This window comes from Thermobia domestica, chromosome 2 (genome assembly GCF_964235325.1).
Source record: "Thermobia domestica chromosome 2, izTheDome1.hap1.1, whole genome shotgun sequence".
In the NCBI taxonomy this organism is placed as follows: Eukaryota; Metazoa; Arthropoda; class Insecta; order Zygentoma; family Lepismatidae; genus Thermobia; species Thermobia domestica.
Window position 1 is genome coordinate 94,461,960 of NC_137455.1, and position 23,657 is coordinate 94,485,616.

The 23,657-nt window shown below is 35.4% G+C and overlaps 1 protein-coding gene across 4 annotated transcripts in view; it reads right to left on the reverse strand.

Annotated features, from left to right (window-relative positions):
* Nucleotides 1-3,568: 3,568 nt before the first annotated feature.
* LOC145674140 (uncharacterized) overlaps nucleotides 3,569-23,657 on the reverse strand; it is a 76,659-nt gene continuing 56,570 nt past the window's right edge. For all 4 annotated transcript variants that reach the window (XM_081743974.1, XM_081743979.1, XM_081743983.1 and 1 more), the window contains 3 exons: nucleotides 11,123-11,240; nucleotides 9,018-9,172; nucleotides 3,569-7,784 (listed from right to left, as the gene is read on the reverse strand). In XM_081743974.1, coding sequence (XP_081600100.1) covers nucleotides 7,584-7,784; nucleotides 9,018-9,172; nucleotides 11,123-11,240 — 474 coding nt within the window. In that variant the 3' untranslated portion in view covers nucleotides 3,569-7,583. The remainder of the gene's footprint in view (nucleotides 7,785-9,017; nucleotides 9,173-11,122; nucleotides 11,241-23,657) is intronic.

A 23,657-nucleotide genomic window follows, 5' to 3' on the forward strand; every position in this document is an offset into this window, starting at 1 on the left:
TGGTGCTAGGTCCGGATGAAATCAGTGCGATTTTCTGCATCGTTATGTAAGTTTTGTGTTATCACGATGCTCTTTGATGTAGTTATACAGCTCTGGTTTCTTGGTCTATAGTCCATGTCTCAACCTTACAGTAACAAACAATATCGTGCCTTTGTCATTGTGATTCAATAGTTATTATACCCTTTTAATCACACAAGATTTTCATCAATTTATTGAATTATATATATATATATATATATATATATATATATATATATATATATATATATATATATATATATATATATATATTAATAATGGAAACCCTCAAATATTAACTCCACAGACTCACATTTACTGTCTGTATTCCATGATCAGTGTGTAAGAAATAATTCAGATCACTGTCACTCGCGCAACTTTTTACGAAAAAATCATCGCAAACGTTCTCCTCGATCAATAGCGGTTTCTGAGTTCCACAAGAGGAAGTAGGCACAAACTAACAGTTTATCGCTTCGCGCTAATGGAAAAAAATACTTACCTAATGTTACTTCTTTATAGTATTTTCATATGTAAATACAGTTTTATATACATGAACAATTAAGTCCTTTATGTCTTATTTTCAAATAGAAGTTCCGCGACAACTCATGTAAAAATTATTCGATTTTTATACCATACGGTGTGTGTTATTTGAGGCTTTTCCGCTATTCCTACTAAAGAGTTACAGTAACTCAACAATGAAAGATGAATTCACTTCCTCTCTCGAGTTCAAGAGTATTCCACGGTATGTAAAAATCGTTGGATTTTGATACAGTATAGTCTTGATTCTGATACATACATACATACATATATATGCGCGGATCCAAGGGGAAGGGTATAGGGGCTCAGGTATACACTGAATAAAATGGGTTTCAATCCTGGATAAAGCGGCAAACTATGGGTTTAGCCCCTTCCTTGACCATATCCTGGATCCGCGGCTGTATATTATATATACGAGGGTGGGTTGATAAGTTCTCAGCCTCACCAAGAAAACAGGTAGATAGGAAGCGAAGCTTGGTGATTTTATTCAACATAGTACCCTTGTAGTACAATGCACTTTTCACATCGCTGCTGCAGTACTTGCAGGCCAGACAAAGAGAAGTCGGATGAATGGTGTGCAAACCAAGCCTCTGTTGGAGAAATGACGTAATCGGAATTGCGTTCGTCCCATTGAAATGCGTTCCCTTTAAAAACATCTTCAATTTAGGAAAGAGATAAAAGTGATGGAGCCAAATCAGGCGAATAAAGTGGATGTTCCTGTATTTGAAACCGTAGGTCCTCCAATTTACTTGCCTCCACCCGTTCACGATTCTGATCTGCGTTCAAAAGTTTCGGAATCCATTTTGCCGCGACCTTCCTCATACTCAAGTCTTCATGGATAACTTTTCACACCCGTTCATGACTAATGCCCAATGTGTCCTCTATCAGTTTGTGCGGGATTCGGCAATTGTCGAGAATCATCCGGTGAATGGCGTCAATCATCTCGGGAGAGGTCACTGAAATTGGTCTGCCATCTTGGATCATCGTTCAGACCAAATTGCCCACGTTTGAAGTTCATTGCCCATTTCTTCACAGTTGCATACGAAGGTGCCTTGTTCCCCAATGTCGTGACAAGGTCGTTGTGGATCTCCTCCGGCGAGTCTCTCTCTAGGAAGAAGTACTTGATGAATGCACGGTGTTCAAATTTACTAATTTCTGGGACGTGGGCTGAGATTCTCACTTTGGACCTGAAAAAAACAAATTTTGCACAGTAGCTTCACAAGTTGTAAGTCTTATAAACGTTTATATCTAGCTTTGTTTGAACCTGGGTAGGCTGAGAACTTATCAACCAACCCTCGTGTATATTATATACATATATATGGGAGAGACAAAAAATTTTAAACGTTTGCAAAAGTGTGAAAATCATACCTTGTATGGAGTGGGGCCTCCGTTTGCGTCCAAAACAGCTTGGATCAGACGTGGAATGGATGTATACAGCTCTTGAATCGTGGTGTGTGGAATTTTGTACCATTGTTCCTCCAAAACATGCTCCAGTTCCTTAAGGGATGCTGGTGGAGGGTAATGAGACTGAACACGCCTTTCTAACTCAGACCACAATGGCTCAATGATGTTCAGATCTGGTGATTGTGGGACCCAGGGGAGGTGTGATAGCTCCTGGTCATGCTCCTCAAACCATGATTTCACCGTTTTTGCAGCGTGACAGGGTGCCAAATCATCTTAGTAGATGCCATCACCATCAAGGAACAATATTTGGGCCATGGGTAGAACCTGGTTCTCCAAAATGGCCTCATACGCCTTAGCATTCATCATTCCATGCAGGGCTATGATGGGACCTGCAGAAAACCACGATATCACTGCCCATACTGTAACAGAACCACCCTCATGCTTTACAGTTGGGAGCAGACAGTCTGTATCATAGGCCTGCGACGGTGTTCTCCATATGTAAACATGACCGGTTGTTGGAAACAAGGTGAAGGTCGATTCATCGGACCACATTACGTGTTTCCACTGCTCATGAGTCCACGCCTTGTGGTCCTTGCACTACTGGATACGCCTCTTCGCATTTACTGCTGTGACCAGGGGTTTGGCGATAGCGGCCATGCCATGAATTTTCATTTATGAAGTTCCCGTCGCACTGTTTTCGATGAAACCGGATTCTGTAGGCCGGAATTGAGTTCAGACGTAATTTTCATTGCAGTGGTCTTCTTTTTACCTGCTACAATCCGTTTTAATGTCCTCCGGTCCCTATCTCACAGGATTGTCTTTTGACCACTGTTGTGCTTTGCAGACGTCGTTTGCCCATGAATTATGTATGCCCTCGTGACACTGGACACAGTGCCTTTCGATACCCCCACAATGTTCGCCACTGTTGCCCCAATCAGACGGGCACCAACGATCATGCCTCTTTGGAAGTATGTCAGGTCGCCCATTTTACCGCATCACTTTCACACCACGACACTCACAGGTGAACGGGTTACTGCTGACGGAAGAGGAAGGTTCACATGACACGTTGAAAACAAAAAAACGATCAGTAACACGCGTTGTGCAGTGGAGGGCCAAACTTACGTGTCCTGTATGAAGTGTTTTTAGATTTTTTTTGTCTACCCCTGTATATATAATTTTTATTTATTTTATTTTATTGAGTCTATTCCACAAAACCCATTGAGCTCAAATGCATCAAGAATGAGACACTGTCGTCAGCCTGAAACGCTCTTTCGTGAAGGACTGGTGCGGTTCACGAAGTGAGTAAATGCGTAACGACATCTGTGAGGGTCCCTGAGACTTTGGGCATGTGTGAAGTGGTTGGTGCTTGTACTTCTTCGTTTTTTTGTTTTTTTTTTTTTAATCATACATTCCTATTCATCCTTGTGAACAAAGAACTTTATAATATATTCATGAATAGGTTAGGTGCTCTCCCACATAGATCAGTGAAATCCACGATAACTTCATTAGATTGGTCTTATTGTTACCGTGAGATTTACACGAAAATGTATCATGAATCAATATTTAATTCTTTTCTTGACAGTTCATATATTCGAATAAAAAAGAAAAATAGTGCTTTTCAAAATGTATTTATATCTCAATGTTGTACAAAATACTTTACCGAAATATAAATCAATTGATTTCTGTAAAATTTCTAACACAGTAACAAAAATATAATTTAAACACACACAACAACGGGCAACAATTATTTCGCTTGAGCAATAAATGAATTTATTCTGCCCGCAACAGTAAACATTACACTCTATTAGCAAAACGTTTGAGATTTATTTTATATATCAAAAATGTTATCCAAATGCGCATTAGAAAAGCTTTGATAAAATATTACAACATATATTTGTTGTTTTGTCATAACTTGCTGTAGTAAGGATATTAACTAACTTCTTATCAACTGAACAACTATAAAGACTAATAACACTGAATTGAGATCTATATGCATTAACTTTAGTACTATATTTTGAATACAACCTTGAAATCTTATCTTTGAAAGTTGCCAACTATCACAATTAAGCGACGCACAGTATTTGATTATGATTTAAAATACTAATGTAAAGCTAATGAAGTAATGCTACATGTTGAATATAAATACCTTGTTTCACAACAGAACGTATTTATCAAGTTATTTCTCAAATATTAACGAAAGAAAATACTTCTGTAAGTTACTGGTTATTTTCCACTAATTATTTTGGTGAACAGTAAACATTATTTTTAGTAAACAAACAAAAAAAAGTAAAGTGAAAGCTGCATATATACATTGTTACATCACGAAATATGTTATATTTCTAAACGTTGCGCTTATTGCGTTAGAAATAAAAGGTTTCTAAGAGTATTGGCAGTGAAGAGAAAATGAAGGTCACATTGTGTAACTTGTACTTATTCATCATATTTTATTAAAATTTCCTTTGTCAGAATTCAAATTAGGATTTTGTTCTGATAAAACTCTTGAACACCATATTTCTTGAACACTGTAGAATCCTGATTTGTGATTTATAAATACTTAGAAAAACCTTTACATATTCTATAAATACTTAGAATATATCCTTTACATTCACTCACATTGCTTGATATGCTCCAGATGAAAATCCTTAATTCCTTAGAGATTTTACTAGTTTTCTGAACAATTTATCTTTATAGTGACATAATATCAGTGTCGACTCACATAGGAAGGTGAAAACAAAGTTTTCCAAATTAAGTTTTTTGTACTGCAAAATTTTAAAGCAATATTTTCTTCTAAACATTTGACTGAGTTAAGGTTTTTAGTTTATTTGTAACCTAATACACTACAAAAAACCTCAACACTTAAGACATAAATATCTTACATAGTGAAAAGTATAATGGGTACATGGCAAGTGATTGTTCGTAACAAACAGTAAGTTATAATCTTGCAAGATGACTTAGTTCCATTACTCTCATTTCTAAAAAGGATACATTTTGTGTAAAGTTGGAACATCTGACCTATCATACAATGTTGAACGATATATATATATATATATATATATATATATATATATATATGTATGTGTGTGTGTGTGTGTGTATGTATGTATGTATGTATGTTAGGGTATGTTAGGGCATATGTTACTGACATCAGTAAAGGAGGACGAGTATTGCAATGTACAAAGTGTTGAAAAACTTCACTGAAAAAGGTAATCACAGAGCACTTCATAGCAAATTATGTCACATGGGAAAGATCTACTCCCGAATAAATAAATAAATAAATAAACTTTCTATATGGCTATTTAGTGGGCAATGAAACTCAGGAATCACTTGGCGAAAGAGTTTGAAAAAGATGACATTTTTCTTTAAATATCTTCCTTTGTACATACTATAATTACTGTCTTTTTGAAATATTTGTGAACCTGTCTAGACTGACATTAATACTGGTATCACTCGTCTATTGCCCATAATGACAGCAGGTTTGTTATATCAGCTAATATTCATGTCGCATTTTTTTTCCCGACAAATACAACGTGGCTCATGTTCCGTGTTCGTCAAATCGAAATATCTTTTGATTGTATTTTTGGCAAATTTCCCAGTCGTCGTTGATTTAACAAATAAATAAATAAATAAAATAAAATAAATTAGCGCATTATAGTAATTTAATTTAAACTGCCAAACATTATCAGGCACTCTTTACTTTGTTTACGTTCCCTTGACATTTTTTTTTTTTTTCATATAATGTTAGTATGAAGCAAATTTCGATCACCTTCATAGTGGAATATTTCAAAAATTTTTACATCACAATATGGAATCTCGACCGTAGCTGTCAATACGACACGTCGTCTTCGTGAAGCAGCAGGACTACTTTTAACAATAGAACCAGATAAACCTTTGGAAGGCACTTGAAATGCAACAGGGAACTTCGAATATTTGGCGTTCCACCGTAACTATACAATTAGAACTGCGACCATAAACATGCGAAACATGGGACCAAAATAAGTGGAGCTGTACATCTATCAAATATGCAACAATTTTGAAGAATCATGATTCGAATGTTGTAACAAAAGAATCATAAATGGGTAAGTATTCACAAATTAATACATTTTAATGATCAACACTTATATCAATTATTTAAGATGTTCCTTATTATTTAATCTAACATTTCTCTCGATCGTATTAAAGTTTCAGGTATGAAGATATTTAATATACGGTAACACTAATCTGGTAATTTATATATCTATAAATTAGAATATACTGATTGGATGTCGGGATTGAAATATGCTGATCTATGGTTCAACCTGTATTCTACCAAAGTATTCTTGCACAATTGACAAGCCTAACAGAATATGTGTACTTGGTGATACACTCAAATTTTATCTGCTGCTGATGTCACTATAAAATAAGTTGTCCAGAAGTTGAAGTATCGATGGCTTGGGAGTGGGGGGAAAGTTAGTCATTTCAATGCAGATTCTATTTTTAAAAACAGTTCAATTCGCAACTACTTCAAGGAAGGAACTGTACCTATTTCGTTACCGTTTAGAGGTTATATAAAAAATAAAAATCTACTATTCTAAATTATTCCTAGTTTAGATCCAAACTTCACTGAATATATTTTAAAAACTGACTTAATTCAGCTTTAAGTAGTTGAAATGAGTTTTCATTTTCTGTAGTTTAAACAAATGTAGAATTATTGAAATAGCCTTATAGTAACAGAAAATGTATTGATATTTTGTTAGCTTTCATCACGATATGTACGTAATGGTGATGAAATAACTTTTTAATCTTCAATAGGAATAGATGCACAAAACATGACGTTAATGCACATGCGTATCTCCTAAACTAAACAAAAACTTCAATTTGGAAAACTTCGTTTATCTATCCTAAGCAATGTATTGTGTGGAATGTACTATAATTGCAAACTTCAAAAATAAAATATCATTAAAAACTTATTTTAACAAACGTTTCATCAAATATAAATACAAAATAGTTCGTCTTGAAGTATTATTAGCACAAATTTGTACTTTGCTAAGTGTAAAAGCATAAAATGCGGATTCTTAAACGTGTTCTGTGCAATCGCTGCAAAAAATCCTACTTACACCATCCGACACGTTATTGTCCAGAACGTAACAGGAGTAACATTTAATAGAAGTCTATGAATAACTGCCAGTAAGAGCAACAATAACCTTTAGTCTACAACCATAAACTCTTTAAAATAGTTTCATACAAGAATATAAAAGTATAAATGAAAACGAGAAACATTATATTTTTGAAGTTCTGTTATCCTTCGAGTATGTTTCTTATAAAACTACAAAATTATGAACTAACAGCTTTCCATACACAAATTCTTAAACAATAATAATAATAAACTAAAAATCTTATTAATCTCCAAACGCTGCAACTGTCAAATAACTCAAATTAATGATTTCAGGTACTAGTATCACAAAAATCACAAACATTACTACTTGTATAAAACAACACACATTGACACATTAACATAAAATACCAGATACAACGAATAAATGAAAATACAAAAAGGTAGAAAATATGTACCAAGTAATATATATATATATATATATAAAATATCAAGTTTTAGAGATCACAAGATATGGACATAAGAAACACACAAGTTATACTTCACACTTCATAGATTCAAGTAGAACTTCAAGTAACTTCCTATTCTCTATTTGTAACTTGTTTATTTCACTGAGATATCGTTCCTCTTCGGCTTCCATACATTTCTGCCTCATTAGAAGAGCATCTGTTTCCACCGTGTTTGCTCCTTCACGAATAAAACATTTCTTGTTTTGATTTATCATGTATGTTACGTGCTAGAAAAAAATCAATGTAACAACACTATTTATATCAAAGTATTTACAAAGAGTGCATACAATTTGTAAAAAAAAATAAAATAAAAAAAATAAAAAAAATTAAAAAAATGCAGAATAAATTTGAAATTATGAAAGCTGAAGACATTTGCGGTAATCAAAACTAAACATTTTGTATATGATTCCTACTTTCCTGACTTATTCCTAGTACCGAAACTAAAAAGCACAACTGAAGACTCTGTAGAAAACAATGTGACACCTTGAAATTGTTTCACTTATTTTATTTTTTTCATACGTTTATGCCTTAGTTAGATTTTCATACTTCGTTATATGCTAGGTTGTATTACTAAGCAATAGTATTTTCTATTTTGTGGCGCTTGGGCACAATTTACTATCTTTTGTGTTGTATATATCGAACTTTTAATTGATACTACCGTTTGATACGAATAAATCCTTTCTTCCAGCAAAATAAAAAGACTATCAACTACTATGGGCAACGAACGATATACCTTTCAGCGCCATAAAAGTTAGCTTTATTTGATTTTCTCGGAAACTACGCATATGAATACAATCTTAAGCATATTGCCTTGTTAAGCTCGAAGTGATCTATCAACTGATGTCTTGTCTTTGAACATTTTAGTTAAACAGATATTAAAATTTAAGAGCTAATGATATCTTTAAACTACGTCTCATTAACCATACTAGTACTATCTTGCTAATGTCATAGTGGAAGGCGTAATCAAGGCATATTTCAATATCAGTTTTATCTCAGTATGATGTATGGTACTCATATGGCTTCCCTATTTTTTAGGATTACAAACAAACTCATTTGTGTCCATTTTCTCGTAAACTGCGCATGAGGTTATATATACTTCCCTTAAAAGCTAGCAATATTGTAGAATTTACCTGCTTTCCACAGCAAATTATATTAATAGGAAAAAACAGAGTTCAAATTAACTTACATCTGACAACTGATTTATTCACAATTTACTATTTCTCTTAGCTAAGTTCATAATTAATCTTCAATTATCATGTCTTACACATACAAAAAATTCATAACATCTATCATTTCAATTCACAACACAAACATTTTCTATTGTCGTCTTCTCGTAAATTTTTAAATTCCTGTAACATAACCCCAACACAATATTTAGTATACTCTTAAATCAAAAAGAATATTAATGTATATCATATCTTTTGTTAAATACATCCATATCTACATATGTGTGTACTTACCGGTAGAGGTCTTACTTGTACTTCCACAATGTACAATACATGTGATGACAGATCTGTAGACTTTTCATCTCGTGACAGCACTGGTGTATAAATAATGTCATAGCATCCTGATCGCAATTCAGGAATAATTGACCGTGTCATTACTCGGTCTACACCTAAATAATAATAATGCACACATTTTAAATATTCATAAATTACATCCAACAACACAAATTAAAATATGGTGTGACATTTAATTGTCTTAACAAGTGTGTCATAAACTAATTATAATTATCGAATTCCTATACGTATATCATATTTATCAATGCACTTAATTTCAATTTTCAAATGTATTTTCGAACTTGTTAATGTGTTTTAACCTTGGTAACTGTTAAATCTTTCGTCATTGCCCTGATGCGAACTGTAAATGCATGGTTTATGAATGGAAGCAAAAAGCATAAGAGCGAATTTTGTGTCTACTAAGCTATAATTACCAAATCTAACGTTTTCAATGCAGAAATAAATATCCGTCGGTGAATCTTTTCCTGTGATAATCCAACCTGATTCTTTGATAATGTATACTCCACACGTTGATTTCTGTATCAGCGATGTCTCCTGTCCACATTACACGTCTCGTCTGAATCTAATTCTCCGTTGTCTTTCTCATTCACCTATTTTTTTATTTTTTAAATTTTTAAACCCCTTTTTAATATACAAAATATTGTTTCAGAGGTTTTGGTTGGTTGGAATGGAGTTTAACTTCTGTTTTAGCACCAGAACTATATGAGACGTGGATCTATAGCTTAACGTGGGATCTGAATCACTTGAGCTTTCATAGGAATCGAATCCGTCTCTCCCGCGCACCTTAACTACATAGCCATGGGGGTGCTCTTTTCAAGGCCTTGATTTCTACAATCACTCACCCTGGGTTCCTTCTATGCCAGCGTTTCCCAATCTTTTTCAACTTGCGGCACACTACAGGTGTTACTTGGATTCTCGCGGCACACTTATAGATATTATTATTTGTAAATATAAAACATAGTGGTATTTTTTCTGTTATTATTGATCTCCTCACAGAGAAGAAAGCTCTTGCACTGTTTTTTTCAACTTGGTAAATCATTATGCTTATTTTTCATTCTAATTTAAAAATAGAAAACAATTGCAATGAAATATTGGACTCCGGTTTCTATTAAAAACTGTATTCAACCTTTTACTAAGAAGGAAGATCACTAAATAACGAACAAACAAATCTCTTTTACTTTTAAAACACAAATATAGGTAATTTATCGAAAGGATTGAATTATATTTTAAATTTTCAAGTTACGAAGTAGTCTGCAACAATAATGGTCATAAAAATTATAACAAATACTTTTTTCAACATTAGAAATGTACAGAACAGTAACCCGGTATGAAACTTAAAATCGTAGATTCATAGTAGAGGTTCATAGTAGTGTGAAATGCCAATATACAGTTTTCCCTACGTTTTGCAATTTTGTTGCTATAAAATTAATAATTTTGTTTCGATTCCTCGCGGCACACCAGTTGGGAAACGCTGTTCTATGCGCTTAGAGCCTCGTTATAAATTGATTTGACACTGTTCGAGAGATATTCTGTTTGGAACAGTAGTATGTATTTCTTATCCTTAATAATCTTCATCATTAACTTCATGGTTACTTGTTACAACTAATGCCTGACTATTAGAATCTACTCAATATTCTTCTCCAGTACCTTCATTGTTATTTCTTACAACTAAGGCAGTAAGCTGTAGGTCCATGTCTAATATAGCCTCGATGCTGAAGGGATGCTAAACTATAATTCAACCAACTAATTTTGCAACCCGTGTCTTACCTTTAATCACTTACGAGTAGAGATAAAGTGAATGGAAGATGAGTAGATGTTACAACTATATTTATGTTAGGTGAATAATATAGAAGCATCTGAATAAAGGATGAAAACATTTCCATTCGTATCCGTCCTTAGTAGCACATTTTCATGTCAAATCAATATTATCATTACTTCTTCTGTAAATGAACAACTAGCATGAAAAGCAATTTTGCTTACGCATTGAAAGAAACTTATTTAAAATAGAAGAACAGACTATTTCGGAGTTCCTACATTTAACTTACCTTTCCTGAAAATATCTTTATCAATCCGTGTTAATTTCACGCCTTCAATAACTCTCTTACTAGAGATGCCAAAGTAAACACTTCCTCCTTCTCCTGTGTTCAGCATTCCACAAATGATCTGACAAAAAAATTCGTGAAAATGTTTTTAGTTACATACAAACTGAAGGTAAAATATTGACGACAGCGAAGCAACATGAAAGATATTTATTTTGAAATATTTACAATATAGTCAGACATACTCTCCCAAAATCGAATCAACACAAATATGTGAAGATATCTGTACTGTCCAGATTTGAGATCAATTGTTATTTTCTATATATATATATATATATATATTCTGAAAACGCTAGTACTTCCATAGCATTTTACACAATGAAAGAACAAATATAGCAATTTTAAAGTACACAGCCCTTCAAAGCAAAATATCTTTGAGATATTGTTTATTACTGAATATTTCAGTTACAATTTTGAAATTTTAGACGAAAACATGAACTTGTTCAGTATTAGGCAGTAATTTGTAACTATTAAAATGTTAATTTTATAGTAATTTGTATGCAATAGATCGCTGTTATCAAACTATTCTTGATGTTATAGTTTTGAAGATGACAAGAAAAACCTGGAAACAACCTAGAACACTCTCTCAATGTAACTTATACAACACTAACTAGTGTTGTAAAATTTCCAAAAATTTTGAACCGCCGAAAGAAAAAAAAAATTCCCCACAAAGATTGGGAAATTAAAAAAAAAAAAGTGTATATTTTTCAAATATAAGGTTTCATTTGTATACTGTAAGGATCCCCACCTTCAGCGCAAGCACATATCACTACAACACGTGCTTCTATTTACAAACAGTACAAGCAGACGAGTTGAGTTGATTTTAGTTTAGCGCCCCTTTTAGCAGCGAGGCTATATGAGACGTGGACCTACTGATTAACGTGGAATCCGAACCACATGAGCTCCCGCCGAGAATCGAACCCGGGTCTCCCACGCCAAAGGCGCGTACGCTAACCGCTTAGCCACGGAGGAGCTCTACAAGCAGACGAGAAACTACAACTAGGAAAACACGAAACCAAGACGATGGAGACCGAGGAGAAATGAGCCACCACGAGACCATCTATAAAAGTGAACCCTGAAGAGGAACCAGCTATCATTTTGACCGCTGATCAAATAACCTACACCCGCTCCCGAGGTCGCTTTGGGCTGAGGAAGTTTCCTACAAGACTCACCTAAAACCCTGCAGATGTTCTGGAGGCTGCTTTGAGCAAAAGGGGCACCGTGCAAAACACCTTTTCCTTCACCTTAGTCACTCATAAGGATAAACACTGTTAGACTGATCTTTGTAAAATTCAAAGATATTTGTATTTCATTTTATAATAAAATTGGTGAAGAGAAAACACCCGGACCGTTATTGACTCTACCTCAAAGACATTGCAATATAATGTCTGTCAACATACATTTCCATTGATGAACTTTAAAATTTAATACTTGCTGCTTTAAACACAACATTTATAATGAATGCAATGCTCTGCTAATAATAATGAAATTGAATGAAGAAAGAAAGGGAGTAAATCTACTCACTCACTCATCACTAGATCTCCAAAATTATCATGAGTAGAACCTCGAAATTTTGCAGAAATAACTTCCTTTACTCTAGATAGCAGATAAGACAGGAGTTTGCGAAATTTACGTTTTGAAAGTTTTTTGGTGTTTCCCAGGCCTTTGAAACTCTTAGGAGCAGAAAAAAATTTTGTAAAATAATAGCCTTGTACCCTAGGCTGCAAGTAAGACAGATGCTTGCGAGATTTGACTCCTAGAAGGTAGAAAAGGTGTTTGAATCTTTTCTTGGCGTTCTACAAATCTCCGAAATTATTACAAGCAGAAACTTGAAATGTTGTAGATTTAGTATCCATGTACTCCACGCTGCAGAGAAGTTGAAATTTGGCAAGATGCAGCCTCTAAAGAGATAAAAAGGGGTCTTGAAACTTATGTTACTGTTCTTCAGATCTCCGAAACTATTAGATGTAGAACTCTGAAATTTTGTATAAATAGTTCCCATGTACTCTAGGTTGACGATAAGATGGATTTTACGAAATGTAATCCATAAGGGAGGAAACTGGGGTGAGTGTTTATGCAACTTCTGAAAATCGAACTTGCATAAACAGCTATTATGAAGACTACAAAAAAGTATATATTTTTCAAATGTAGGGTGGAACAGACTCAATGAGTCAGTTTTGAATAGATCTTATTTTTATTAAGAAACAAAAAACATGTTGCAATGGTAGGTTGCAAAAATGGTTTCACACACACATAAGTAATCGATTTCAATATAGAGGACGACTTTGGCACCACCTAAGTCAATACAGGTTTGCAGACACACAGGAACATTTTTACATGCCTTCCTACTCATACTCACCGGAACATTGTTAAACTCCTGAACAATCACTTCACGCAGATGTTGCTCACTGTCAATAGGATTAGCATACACTCTGCTTTTGAGTTAACCCAAAAGGTAAAAGTCAGGTGAGGTTATGTCGGGGAATTTGGTTGGCCACTCCACAGGCCCTCTGTGGTTAATCTAGCGTTGAGGAAAAACTTTTTGCAAGAACGTCCGAACAATTTTTGCGTAGTGTGGTGGGGTTCCATCTTCCTATCACCTCCATTTTGATGTCACTCAAAGCTCTACGTAAACTTAAACTCGAAATGTCCAGCAGGGAAGACAAAGGCGAGTACACTTCGATTGGTGAGATGATAATGCTAGTTCCGCAGCAACATGTGCTTGTGTCTCCGCAGTTCGCACAGTTCCCGGTTGACCAAGGTGCTTAGGGTTCAAAGCACTGACAGTTTCATCAAACTGCTTGTTTCTTCGAGCGGATGTATCCCTGTGGATTGCTGGCGATCCAAACTCTTCCAACATCATACGCTGGACTACTGATACATTGTTAGTAACAGAGAAAAGGTGCACACATTTTACACGCTGCTCAATGGACAACCGTCTTCCAACCATTTTTTTTTTTTTTTCTGAATTCGCACTAACAAGTAAACCTTTCGATGTCGAAATCTACTTTCTTGACCAAACTTGGCAGCAAAGTTGGGAATATCAAGGACAGAGCGTAAGCAGAATTTAAAGTGCTTCCGTTCATAAGGACAGGCGCAGTGGCCAAAAACCTGATTGATCAGAATAAGCGAGAACACTGTGTTTCAAGTCTGGAAATTTCAGTGTATTTGTAAAACGAGTGCAGGGATGGAAAACAAGAAAACAAAACATATTAATAGACACGGCGAGAGGGGGGGGGGGAGTGGACACATATTAGTGGATAGACATGTCATGGCCAGGTGTAATCTTGAAATCGGCCATCTTGTATCTCGTTCGATTATTTTAAATAGTAAGGGGTCATGTAATATATATCTCAAAAGTTTAAGAGAAATACAATGATGAAGTCCATATTGCAGTAGTTTACATTTGTAAAACATAATGAAATGACACATTGGGATAAATTCTTTGGTTCCGACATTTCATAACAGCCGTTTCTTTTTGAACAAAATGCTAGTGGCTGCTTATGAAGGATTGTCTTCTAGCTTGACTCTTGTCTCGAATAATCCAATGGAGAACACGTCATCCATTTTCCATCAATATCTTAAGGTCTGTGATCATCTCATCTCCATTTCAATTTGTGTGCATTCGTTATAACATTTTGTGCCTATGAGGATAGAAGTCATTTGTTTCCCTCCTAGTTATTCGATGTATCGAAAATAACAGCGTTCTTTTCCCATCAAATGTTACGGCAAAATGTTTTCTCAATTTACCACTACTACAATTTTACAATATTTTTGCGCGATACAAGTTAACTGATTTCAAGCTGATTATACCCCTCATACGTAACTACCTACGACGTTCTCACTAGCGTCTTCAGGTTTTCTTGACTTGTATTGGTTTAAAAAAAAGATACGGCTGCTACGAAATCTCGGAACCAAGTCCCGCGCCACTGGAAGAGAAGTTGTTCAAGGCAAGTAACTATTGACTATTTCTGATTCATTCTTGGAAATAAGAATATTTAGAGATAGTGAACCATCCACTTTGTAAGGCATTTTTACAACTGTATATTAATAATATCGCGAAACGTACTATAAAGTCACCAGTGGCTACGATAAAGATAACTGTAATGCATATCCGATTTAACACGGCAGAAGTTTGTTGTAAAATTCATGTGGGCTAAATAAGAATTTGTAAATTATTACATTCTAAACCTAATTATCCTCACATGGAACATCCGTTAAGTGTTGCACGCCGATTTCAACGAAATTTTGCAGCTAGATACTAGACAAAAAATAAAGTGACCAGTATTTTTTCGTTTCTGCGGTAAAACGGTTTCAAGGAACCTAAGCCCCTCCCGAAGTATTTTCAAAAACGCTCGAAATCTCCAAACGAACATGTGCAATTTGCAGAAAAAGGCGTATACACATACTAGATAGAAAATTAAGGAATATGAGTTTTTTCTTTTGTGTTAGAAAACGGTTGCAGGAGGAGCAACAGCCCCCATTTAAATATCACCAAAAATATTGACAAACGCCAAAATCGACAAAAGGGCACAAGCGATTCCAAGGAAGCTATGCATGCAGATACTAGACTTAAAAGTAAGAAACAAACATTTTTTTCTTTTCTGCGGAAAAACGGATTGAAGGGGCCTAAGCCTCTCCCGAAATATTTTCAAAAAAGCTCGAAATTTCCAAAAGGACACGAACCATTTTGCAGGAAAAGGCGTATACATATACCAGATAGAAAATTAAGGAATACGTGTTTTTTTTTTCTTTCTTTTGTGTGGGAAAACTGTTGCAGGCGGAGCAAGGACCTCTATTCAAATATCTCCAAAAATAATGACAAAGGCCAAAATCGACAAAAGGGCACAAACGATTCAGAGGAAACTATGCATGCAGATACTAGACTTAAAAGTAAGAAATGCGTATTTTTCTTTTCTGCGGAAAAACAGTTTGAAAGGGCCTAAGCATTTCCCGAAATATTTTCAAAAAAGCTCGAAATTTCCAAAAGGACAGAAACCATTTTTCAGGAAAAGGCGTATACATATACTAGATAGTAAATTAAGAATACGGGTTTGGTGAAAAAAAACTCAGAGGAAGCAACGGGCCCCTATTCAAATATCTCCAAAAATAATGACAAAGGTCAAAATCGACAAAAGGGAACAATCGATTCAAGAAACCCGTTTCTGCGGAAAAACGTTGAAGGGCCTAAGCTCTCCAGAAATATTTCAAAAAAGCTTGAAATCTTCAAAAGGACAGGAACAGTTTACAGAATAAGGCATATGTACACTCATGTCCAAAATTATTGTCGCATGTCTATAAATATGTTTTTCTAGGGAATATAAGTTGATAACGAATTCGCCTGGTACTTCTTATAATGTTAGTATGAGTATAATCGGCCGACATGTATGTGGCAAATTTCATGTCAAAAGAGCAGTAAATAAGAACAATAAATCAAAATAAATTTTCTTGTCCATTTAGCAACATTTTATTTTACTCATTATAATTTTCGTATTTATAATTCTTTTCCAATGAAATTTACCAAAAATATACATTTCCCGATTATACACACAGTTTCACTATTAAAAGTACCCTGGAAGACCATTATCAAATTATATTCTTACAAGAAGACTGTTATAGATATGCGACAATCATTTTGGACATGAGTGTACATACTAGATACACAATTAATATATACGTATTTGTTATTTTTCTGCGGAAAACTGTTGCAAGGGGAGCCACATCCCCACCAAATTAATCCAAATAGTTTAGAAAGGTTACAACCCACAAATGATCACAAACAATTCGGATGAAAGTATAAATGCACATGTTAGACGTGTAATGAAGAAATACATATTGCAAGTACTATCCACCACTTTATAACACAGACCAACAGTTTCTTAATCACAATATCTTACGCAACAAATGTGTCACAATAATGATATTCCACAAAGAAAAGTGTGAACAAAATGATCTCTTACACCAACCACAACGAATCACAGCACCTGTCACAAATGTCACATGTCGGGATGTGATTCGTGGCAAAGGAGAAATCTGCTGGAGTCTGAAATTGTGCCGGCTTGTCTGTTGTATAGCCAATGTAATACCACGCGTATTTGATGACATCTTTGTATCTTGGACAGGAGAATTGATTATGTGTCAGAGATTGTAGTTTTGATTATGTTATTTCCGCAGATACAAATTAATATCAGACTGTTGTAAGATAACAATGTCCAAAAGCGGCGCACAAATGTCTTCCACAAGCGAAAAAAGTACACATCTAGTGGTTGCAGCTTCCAAGTTAAACCTTGAGGTATTGTACGTAGCACAGTATTTTTCTCTTCCTGTTCAACAGCGCATCGGGTATTTTCACAATGTCCACTTCAGCGTCCAACACAAGAACTGTGTTGTCGCACTCACGGATTGGACAACTGTTTCCACTTTCTTCATTCCTGAGCAGCAAAGATTTGACCGCCATGCATTTCTAGTTAGAAACCACTTTGATCGGAGTTGTATACATTACCTGGGCCGAATTGATAATATGGTGCTTTAACATTGTCAATGAAGGCATTTACGGTTCTCAATATGTCCTCTTTATCTTCAGACGTAGTGTTTAGATATAAATTTCGTCAACTTTCGCGATACGATTGTGTGTGTTGTTTTAAATTCCCACAGCCAAGTATTTGATGCCTTAAATGATGGAAGATGTAAATCTATTGCTGGCCTGCAGAGCCCATCGTCGTAGATCAACATCGTGTACTGGAAGTGTGCTTCACGAAGCGTCTTGGAATTGCCGAAGAACGGTATTGCGATACCTGCGTTTATCCTTATCCTTCCTGTTTCTCCACTAATGACGCTTTCCAGCGTTCTAGCTGCTACCTTGAGGTTACTTTTCTAAATTTTGCTTGTACAGCTCGAAGGGATAGCTGTCTCTTAATACCATTTCTCAATAGTTGACAGCCTTTTGTTTGTACGCAATGGTGATGTCTGCTTGACCATGTACGGTTATGCCGCCATCGCACTCTTCTACGTCGTCATCCACAGGAGAATATTGGGAGGTAGCCTCTTCCCTGTCGTCCTTCGCAAATGCTAATGTTAATGTTAATGTTTCTTCTGTGTCCAACGTAACCATATCGTACATTCAGTATTCCAGCAACCATTGCAATATGCGTGCTGTATCCCTTTCCTGTGCTGTTATTGGCGACTCTGGTCGATGTATCACTTCAAAAGCAACAAACAGTAAATGCAAAATGTTAGCAGGATTCATGATGAATTTCTCTTCTTTAACACGCTGACGGAACAACGAATTTATATCATACAAATATGAGTGTATGATGCAATGTACTTAACTTCTTGATTATATATTGTGTACACATGGTAGACATTGATATCTCATTTCGCACGTGCGGCTCATTAACTTGAAGTGTTCTTTTGTGGTATACATGTATCATTATCACAAGTAAACAAGTTATTGCACAAGCCAAGGGCCAGATAAGTATAATTCCACATTGCCTTATCAATTATCGGTTATATGTTTTGCACACACAGATAAAGTTACTATCGCTCGAACTTATCATATGCAGCGATGAGCATCATGACTACCTCGTAGGCTTGCTACTGCAAGATAACGTTATACACATTTCATAATACAGTTTGATATCTTCTGCTGCCCAATTATATGCACCCAACCTTTGAAACGGTACTTCAGAATAAACATCTCTTGCACTCTCGCATTGTTCAGTAAATGACACTTTAACAGCTTCCCGCCTATGAGATGAAAGATATGCGTATGTCGTTTCAGAAGTTGTTTCTTTTATGTGTCGTTTCTCCATGAGTGGGGCTTATAAATTGGCTCGTAATACAAAGATATACGGGTCCCAGAAATATATGTTGGGTATGTGAAATATATGCTGGAAATTTCTGCAAATTGTTTGTGCCGTTTTGGAGATTTAGAGGTTTTTTGAAAATATTTCGAGAGGGGTTTAATCCCCTTCAAACAGTTTTTCCGCAGAAAAGAAAAATACGTATTTCTTACTTTTAAGTCTAGTATCTGCATGCGTAGTTTCTTCGGAATACCTCGTGCCCTTTTGTCGATTTTGGCCTTTGTCATTATTTTTGGAGATATTTGAATGGGGGCCGTTGCTCCTCCTGCAACCATTTTCTCATACAAAAGAAAAATCCCGTATTCCTTAATTTTCTATCTAGTATATATATACGCCTTTTTCTGCAAAATGGTTCGTGTTCTTTTGGAAATTTCGAGCTTTTTTGAAAATACTTCCGGAGAGGCTTAGATCCCTTCAAACCGTTTTACCGGAGAAACGAAAAAGTGCGGGTCACTTTCTTTTGTGTCTAGTATCTACCTGCAAAATTTCGTTGAAATCGGCGTGCAACACTTTACGGATGTTTCATGTCAGTCAACAAAAAAGAACACTGCGTATCAAAGGGTTTCCGCTAGTGAATTCAACGATAATTTATTATGTTAAGACTGGAGTGATTGGTCTAACAATTCTCGCATTGAATGCTACAGGACTGATTACTGGTCTTATATGACTCTTATCCAAATATAACGGATATTTATTCTACCACATTCTCGTGTTTTTGACAAGTATTCTTCCCTCGGAGCTGACCAATTCAAAGTAAAGATTTCTGACTCAGAATATGACATATATCCACCATTTTGAACCTGAGACAAAACAGATTTCCAGATTTCAAAGCACATACACACCCTCATCCTCATTCCGAAGATACTCCATGTTAGATCTTTCAGGGTAAGGTGATGACCAGTGTTTTACGGAACTCTGAGAGCATTCTTATCGCAGATTCTTTAACAAACCATGTTACAAAATATTAAAGCATTTTAAGTATTTTTTAAAAAGGAAAGCTGTCTGAAATCGTTCTATACACCAAGACAACAGAAGGGTTATACGTGTAATAGCAAACTGCGAAGAAATAAAAAGATGCCTCACCAAGTAAAGTATCCACAAACCTTTTTCCGATTCCCAACCCTCTTAATAATAATAATAATGTACTACGTTCTAGTAATGATGAAGAGGTTGTTAAGACTGATAACGATTTCATGAACATTAGAACTCAGGATTTATTATCATTTTTCAGGTTTACGAAAATCTCATGGATCGATGTAAGAAGTGACTTGTACTAAGGAGTAATTATATATAAAAAATATAGAAAAGATTTCACGCCTGCGCGACTTTTTATTTTTGGTTAGGTTAGAAAGTTGTTAATCATTCCTGTGTAATGCATATAATAAAAACAACTATAAGGCAATCAGTAGGATTCGAACCAGGTTCAAAAGTATTTAATTCTAATACAAAGAAACATCTTAACACGCATGACTATCGAAACAACTGTAGAGATTACCGTGAGTTGTATCAATAGGTAACGAACTTCTTAACAACCCTACTTGTATTTTACATTTTTTTTTTTTTTGGTGGGGGGGGGGGAGGGCGAAGCATGTGTGTTTTCTTTAACTGAAGCAAATTTTTCTGCATTTGTCAAAGTAATATTTTGTTCTGCAAGTAACATTGCATTAAGTTAAAAAAAAAAAAAAAAAAAAAAAGGCTGACAAGGAAGGACCAGGGTGGTTGTCACGCAAATCCATTACACACACAGCGTATCTGAGAAAGCATGATGAGATATGGAAATCATCAAAGTCTAAGGTGCTATGGACAAGAGAGAGAGTAGCTAGGGATCCTGGAACTTGAAAAGTCAAAAATAGCATACAATGTGCAGTATAAATATCTTGAAAATTGGAATGAGACACTAGGAACTTAATAATGACAAAAAGTAGTAACGAAATGCATAAACAATGTTGTCAATTTACAATAAAATGTTTTTTCCTGAAATGTTACTATATATTGTGTAATAAAAAATTGAAAAGTACGAGAAAGACAAATATAGCAGTCTGGCGGCGCAGTGGTACAAACTATGGACACTGGACACTATATTAAGTTCAATGGGAAGAACCGACATTGTCCCGGTTGAATCTTGTACATTTGCTATAGTTTGCAACATGGTGGTCTGTGCTTTATATATGTTGTGCAGCATTACTACAGGGTACAGTGACATTGTCCAAACCATCCTTAGGCGGCTTCGAAGGAAGCGGAACACCACTGAAGAAACCACTTTTTTTTTTTTTTTTTTTTTTTTTTTGTTACATGAGAGGGATATTTCAATAAGTCCTTCCGGTTGAGCTGCTGAAAAAGAAAGCAATGTTGCAATTCTTACTTTTTCTTACTGATTCTTCAGTAGTCTTCGCAGAAAGATATTGCATGTGTGCTTTTTGCTTTTCAAGCTCTATTATATCTAGTTTTTTCGCTATTTTTGTTTTCGTTGCATCCTCCTCCTTCCGTCTCCCTTAGCTTAAAGGGTATAACTGTGGGACGTTAAACTGAAATATTTGATTCAATTTCAATTCAATTTGCATATGTTGTAATGAAAACAGAAATCAATCGTTAGTCTTATTAATATGTGCTTACTTTACTCTTAAATATAGCATATCATTAATATCATATAACTTCCATAACGATAACGCTTGTACGAACCGAACATGTTAAGTTGTTCGCCCCCCACGTATAGGCACCAGTACTGCAAAAGGCCGATGAGAAAAAATACAATCTTTCGTTGCCACCCCAAGAAGTCCGCCCTTGAAACTTCCTGTCCATACTACTATATAGGATTCCTGTAATGATTGTTATGTTAGTGATATTATTATTATATAATGTATCCATCGATAATAGAAGTTTAGCGATGGCAACAACGCATCACCTCGACACCATGCACGTGCCGTTGATGGCTTATTTGAAGTGTTATTTATGAAGCGGTTAGAGTAAATTTTCTGCTTGAGTACAAAGGAACCAGGTTAAGGACCAATAGAACATCTTGACTTTATAAAATATGCAATAAACCGACGTAGTGCCATTTGAAATACATCAACTTTATCATAGGTTGGCAACACTGTCAACCGGTTACGTCATAGTTTGGCTTCAGATATTCATCTTCGTGACAAATAAACTCCTTGAAAACGAAAACCATGAATAATGGTGCCAACTATGAAGCAGTGTTGCCAACGGATAACGATAAATTTAGAAGGTGTTCCGGGAATAAACGAAGAAATTTTACATACATGTTTAAGACCTCAATATAAGGAAAAAGTTATGTACGATTTTGGTCGGAAATGCTTAATTATGGAGATAAGGCTACTTAATTAAAAGTAATTAGTGGAGTTGTTCGCAGGGTGGCTACACTGAAAAAAAAACCAATATTGCATACGTGTTCAGGACCTCAATACAAGAAAAATGTTTATGTGCAACGTTGATCGAAATCGCTTAATTTCGGAGATTAGGCTAATTAAGGGTAATTAGATTAACGACCAATTTTTGTAATCACCTTTAATTGGCCCCGATCAAAACTGCAGGTAAACTTTTTTCTTTTAGTGAAGTCCTGAACACGCATGTGAAGTTTGTCGGTTTATTTCCGGAACACTCTGTATATCAGTTAATATACATGCAGTGAAGTCGAGTCAGGCAGTGAAGTGCTGTGTACTGTCGGAGATACAGGTGCTGACCATGATCAATCTATGTCATTGATATCTCGACACAGCTCTAGAAAATGATGCATGAAATCCGCAATAGACCAAATGCAAGTATTATTCTAAGGCCATCATAACCTGAGCTCTGACATCGTGTAAGTTGACGACAGTGTTGCGAACTGTCATAGCAAGAAGAATCAAAACGACTACTTGACAGAACGATGAAGAAGTCGAATTACTTTATCACTGATTGAATCAGATTACAAGTTGAAATATTTACAAACTATATTTAAAAAATAATCGTATTTCACTTTACTCCTCAACATTCCAGCATAACGCAGTTCCACTAGGCCTAACGTTATTGCCACAATAATGAATATGTTCTTTCTGTTTCCACTTATTGACACAACTCTGTCCTTTTGACATGTTTGCTACGTAAATAGAAGTGGGGTTACATGGAACAACAACCGGTCCACTTCCCTGTCGCCGCAGGGAGTAGGTTTTCGTGGAATTCAAAGCGAAGAGGGTAGCGAGTCTGTTCGGCTCTTCTAAAGTTCAAGGGCAATGAACCGTGATTTGGAATGTCAGGCTGAAATTAGCAGAATTTCTAATGGTCTTTGTAGGAAATTTGTTGACATCAGAAAAATGTACATAGTCTAAATATTACAGAGACCGTTATAATGAGCTATTCATAAGGACTGATTTAGAAATTGAGTAGTTGGAAAGTAACGAACATGATCCAGCTATGTTTGTCGTTTCGTAGAAGACTTTTTTTCACCAATATGTGAAGTGCAGCTTAGGTTTAGGCCCACAAAAATACATTTGAAAACACTATGTTGTTTCCATGGTAACAGAACAGTGTTGTCGCATTTATACCTACTCATTACTGTGAAAGTTTTTGTGTTGTCAGGTTGGTTTGATTTTTTGTGCTATCATCTCAGTGCATTGATGTGA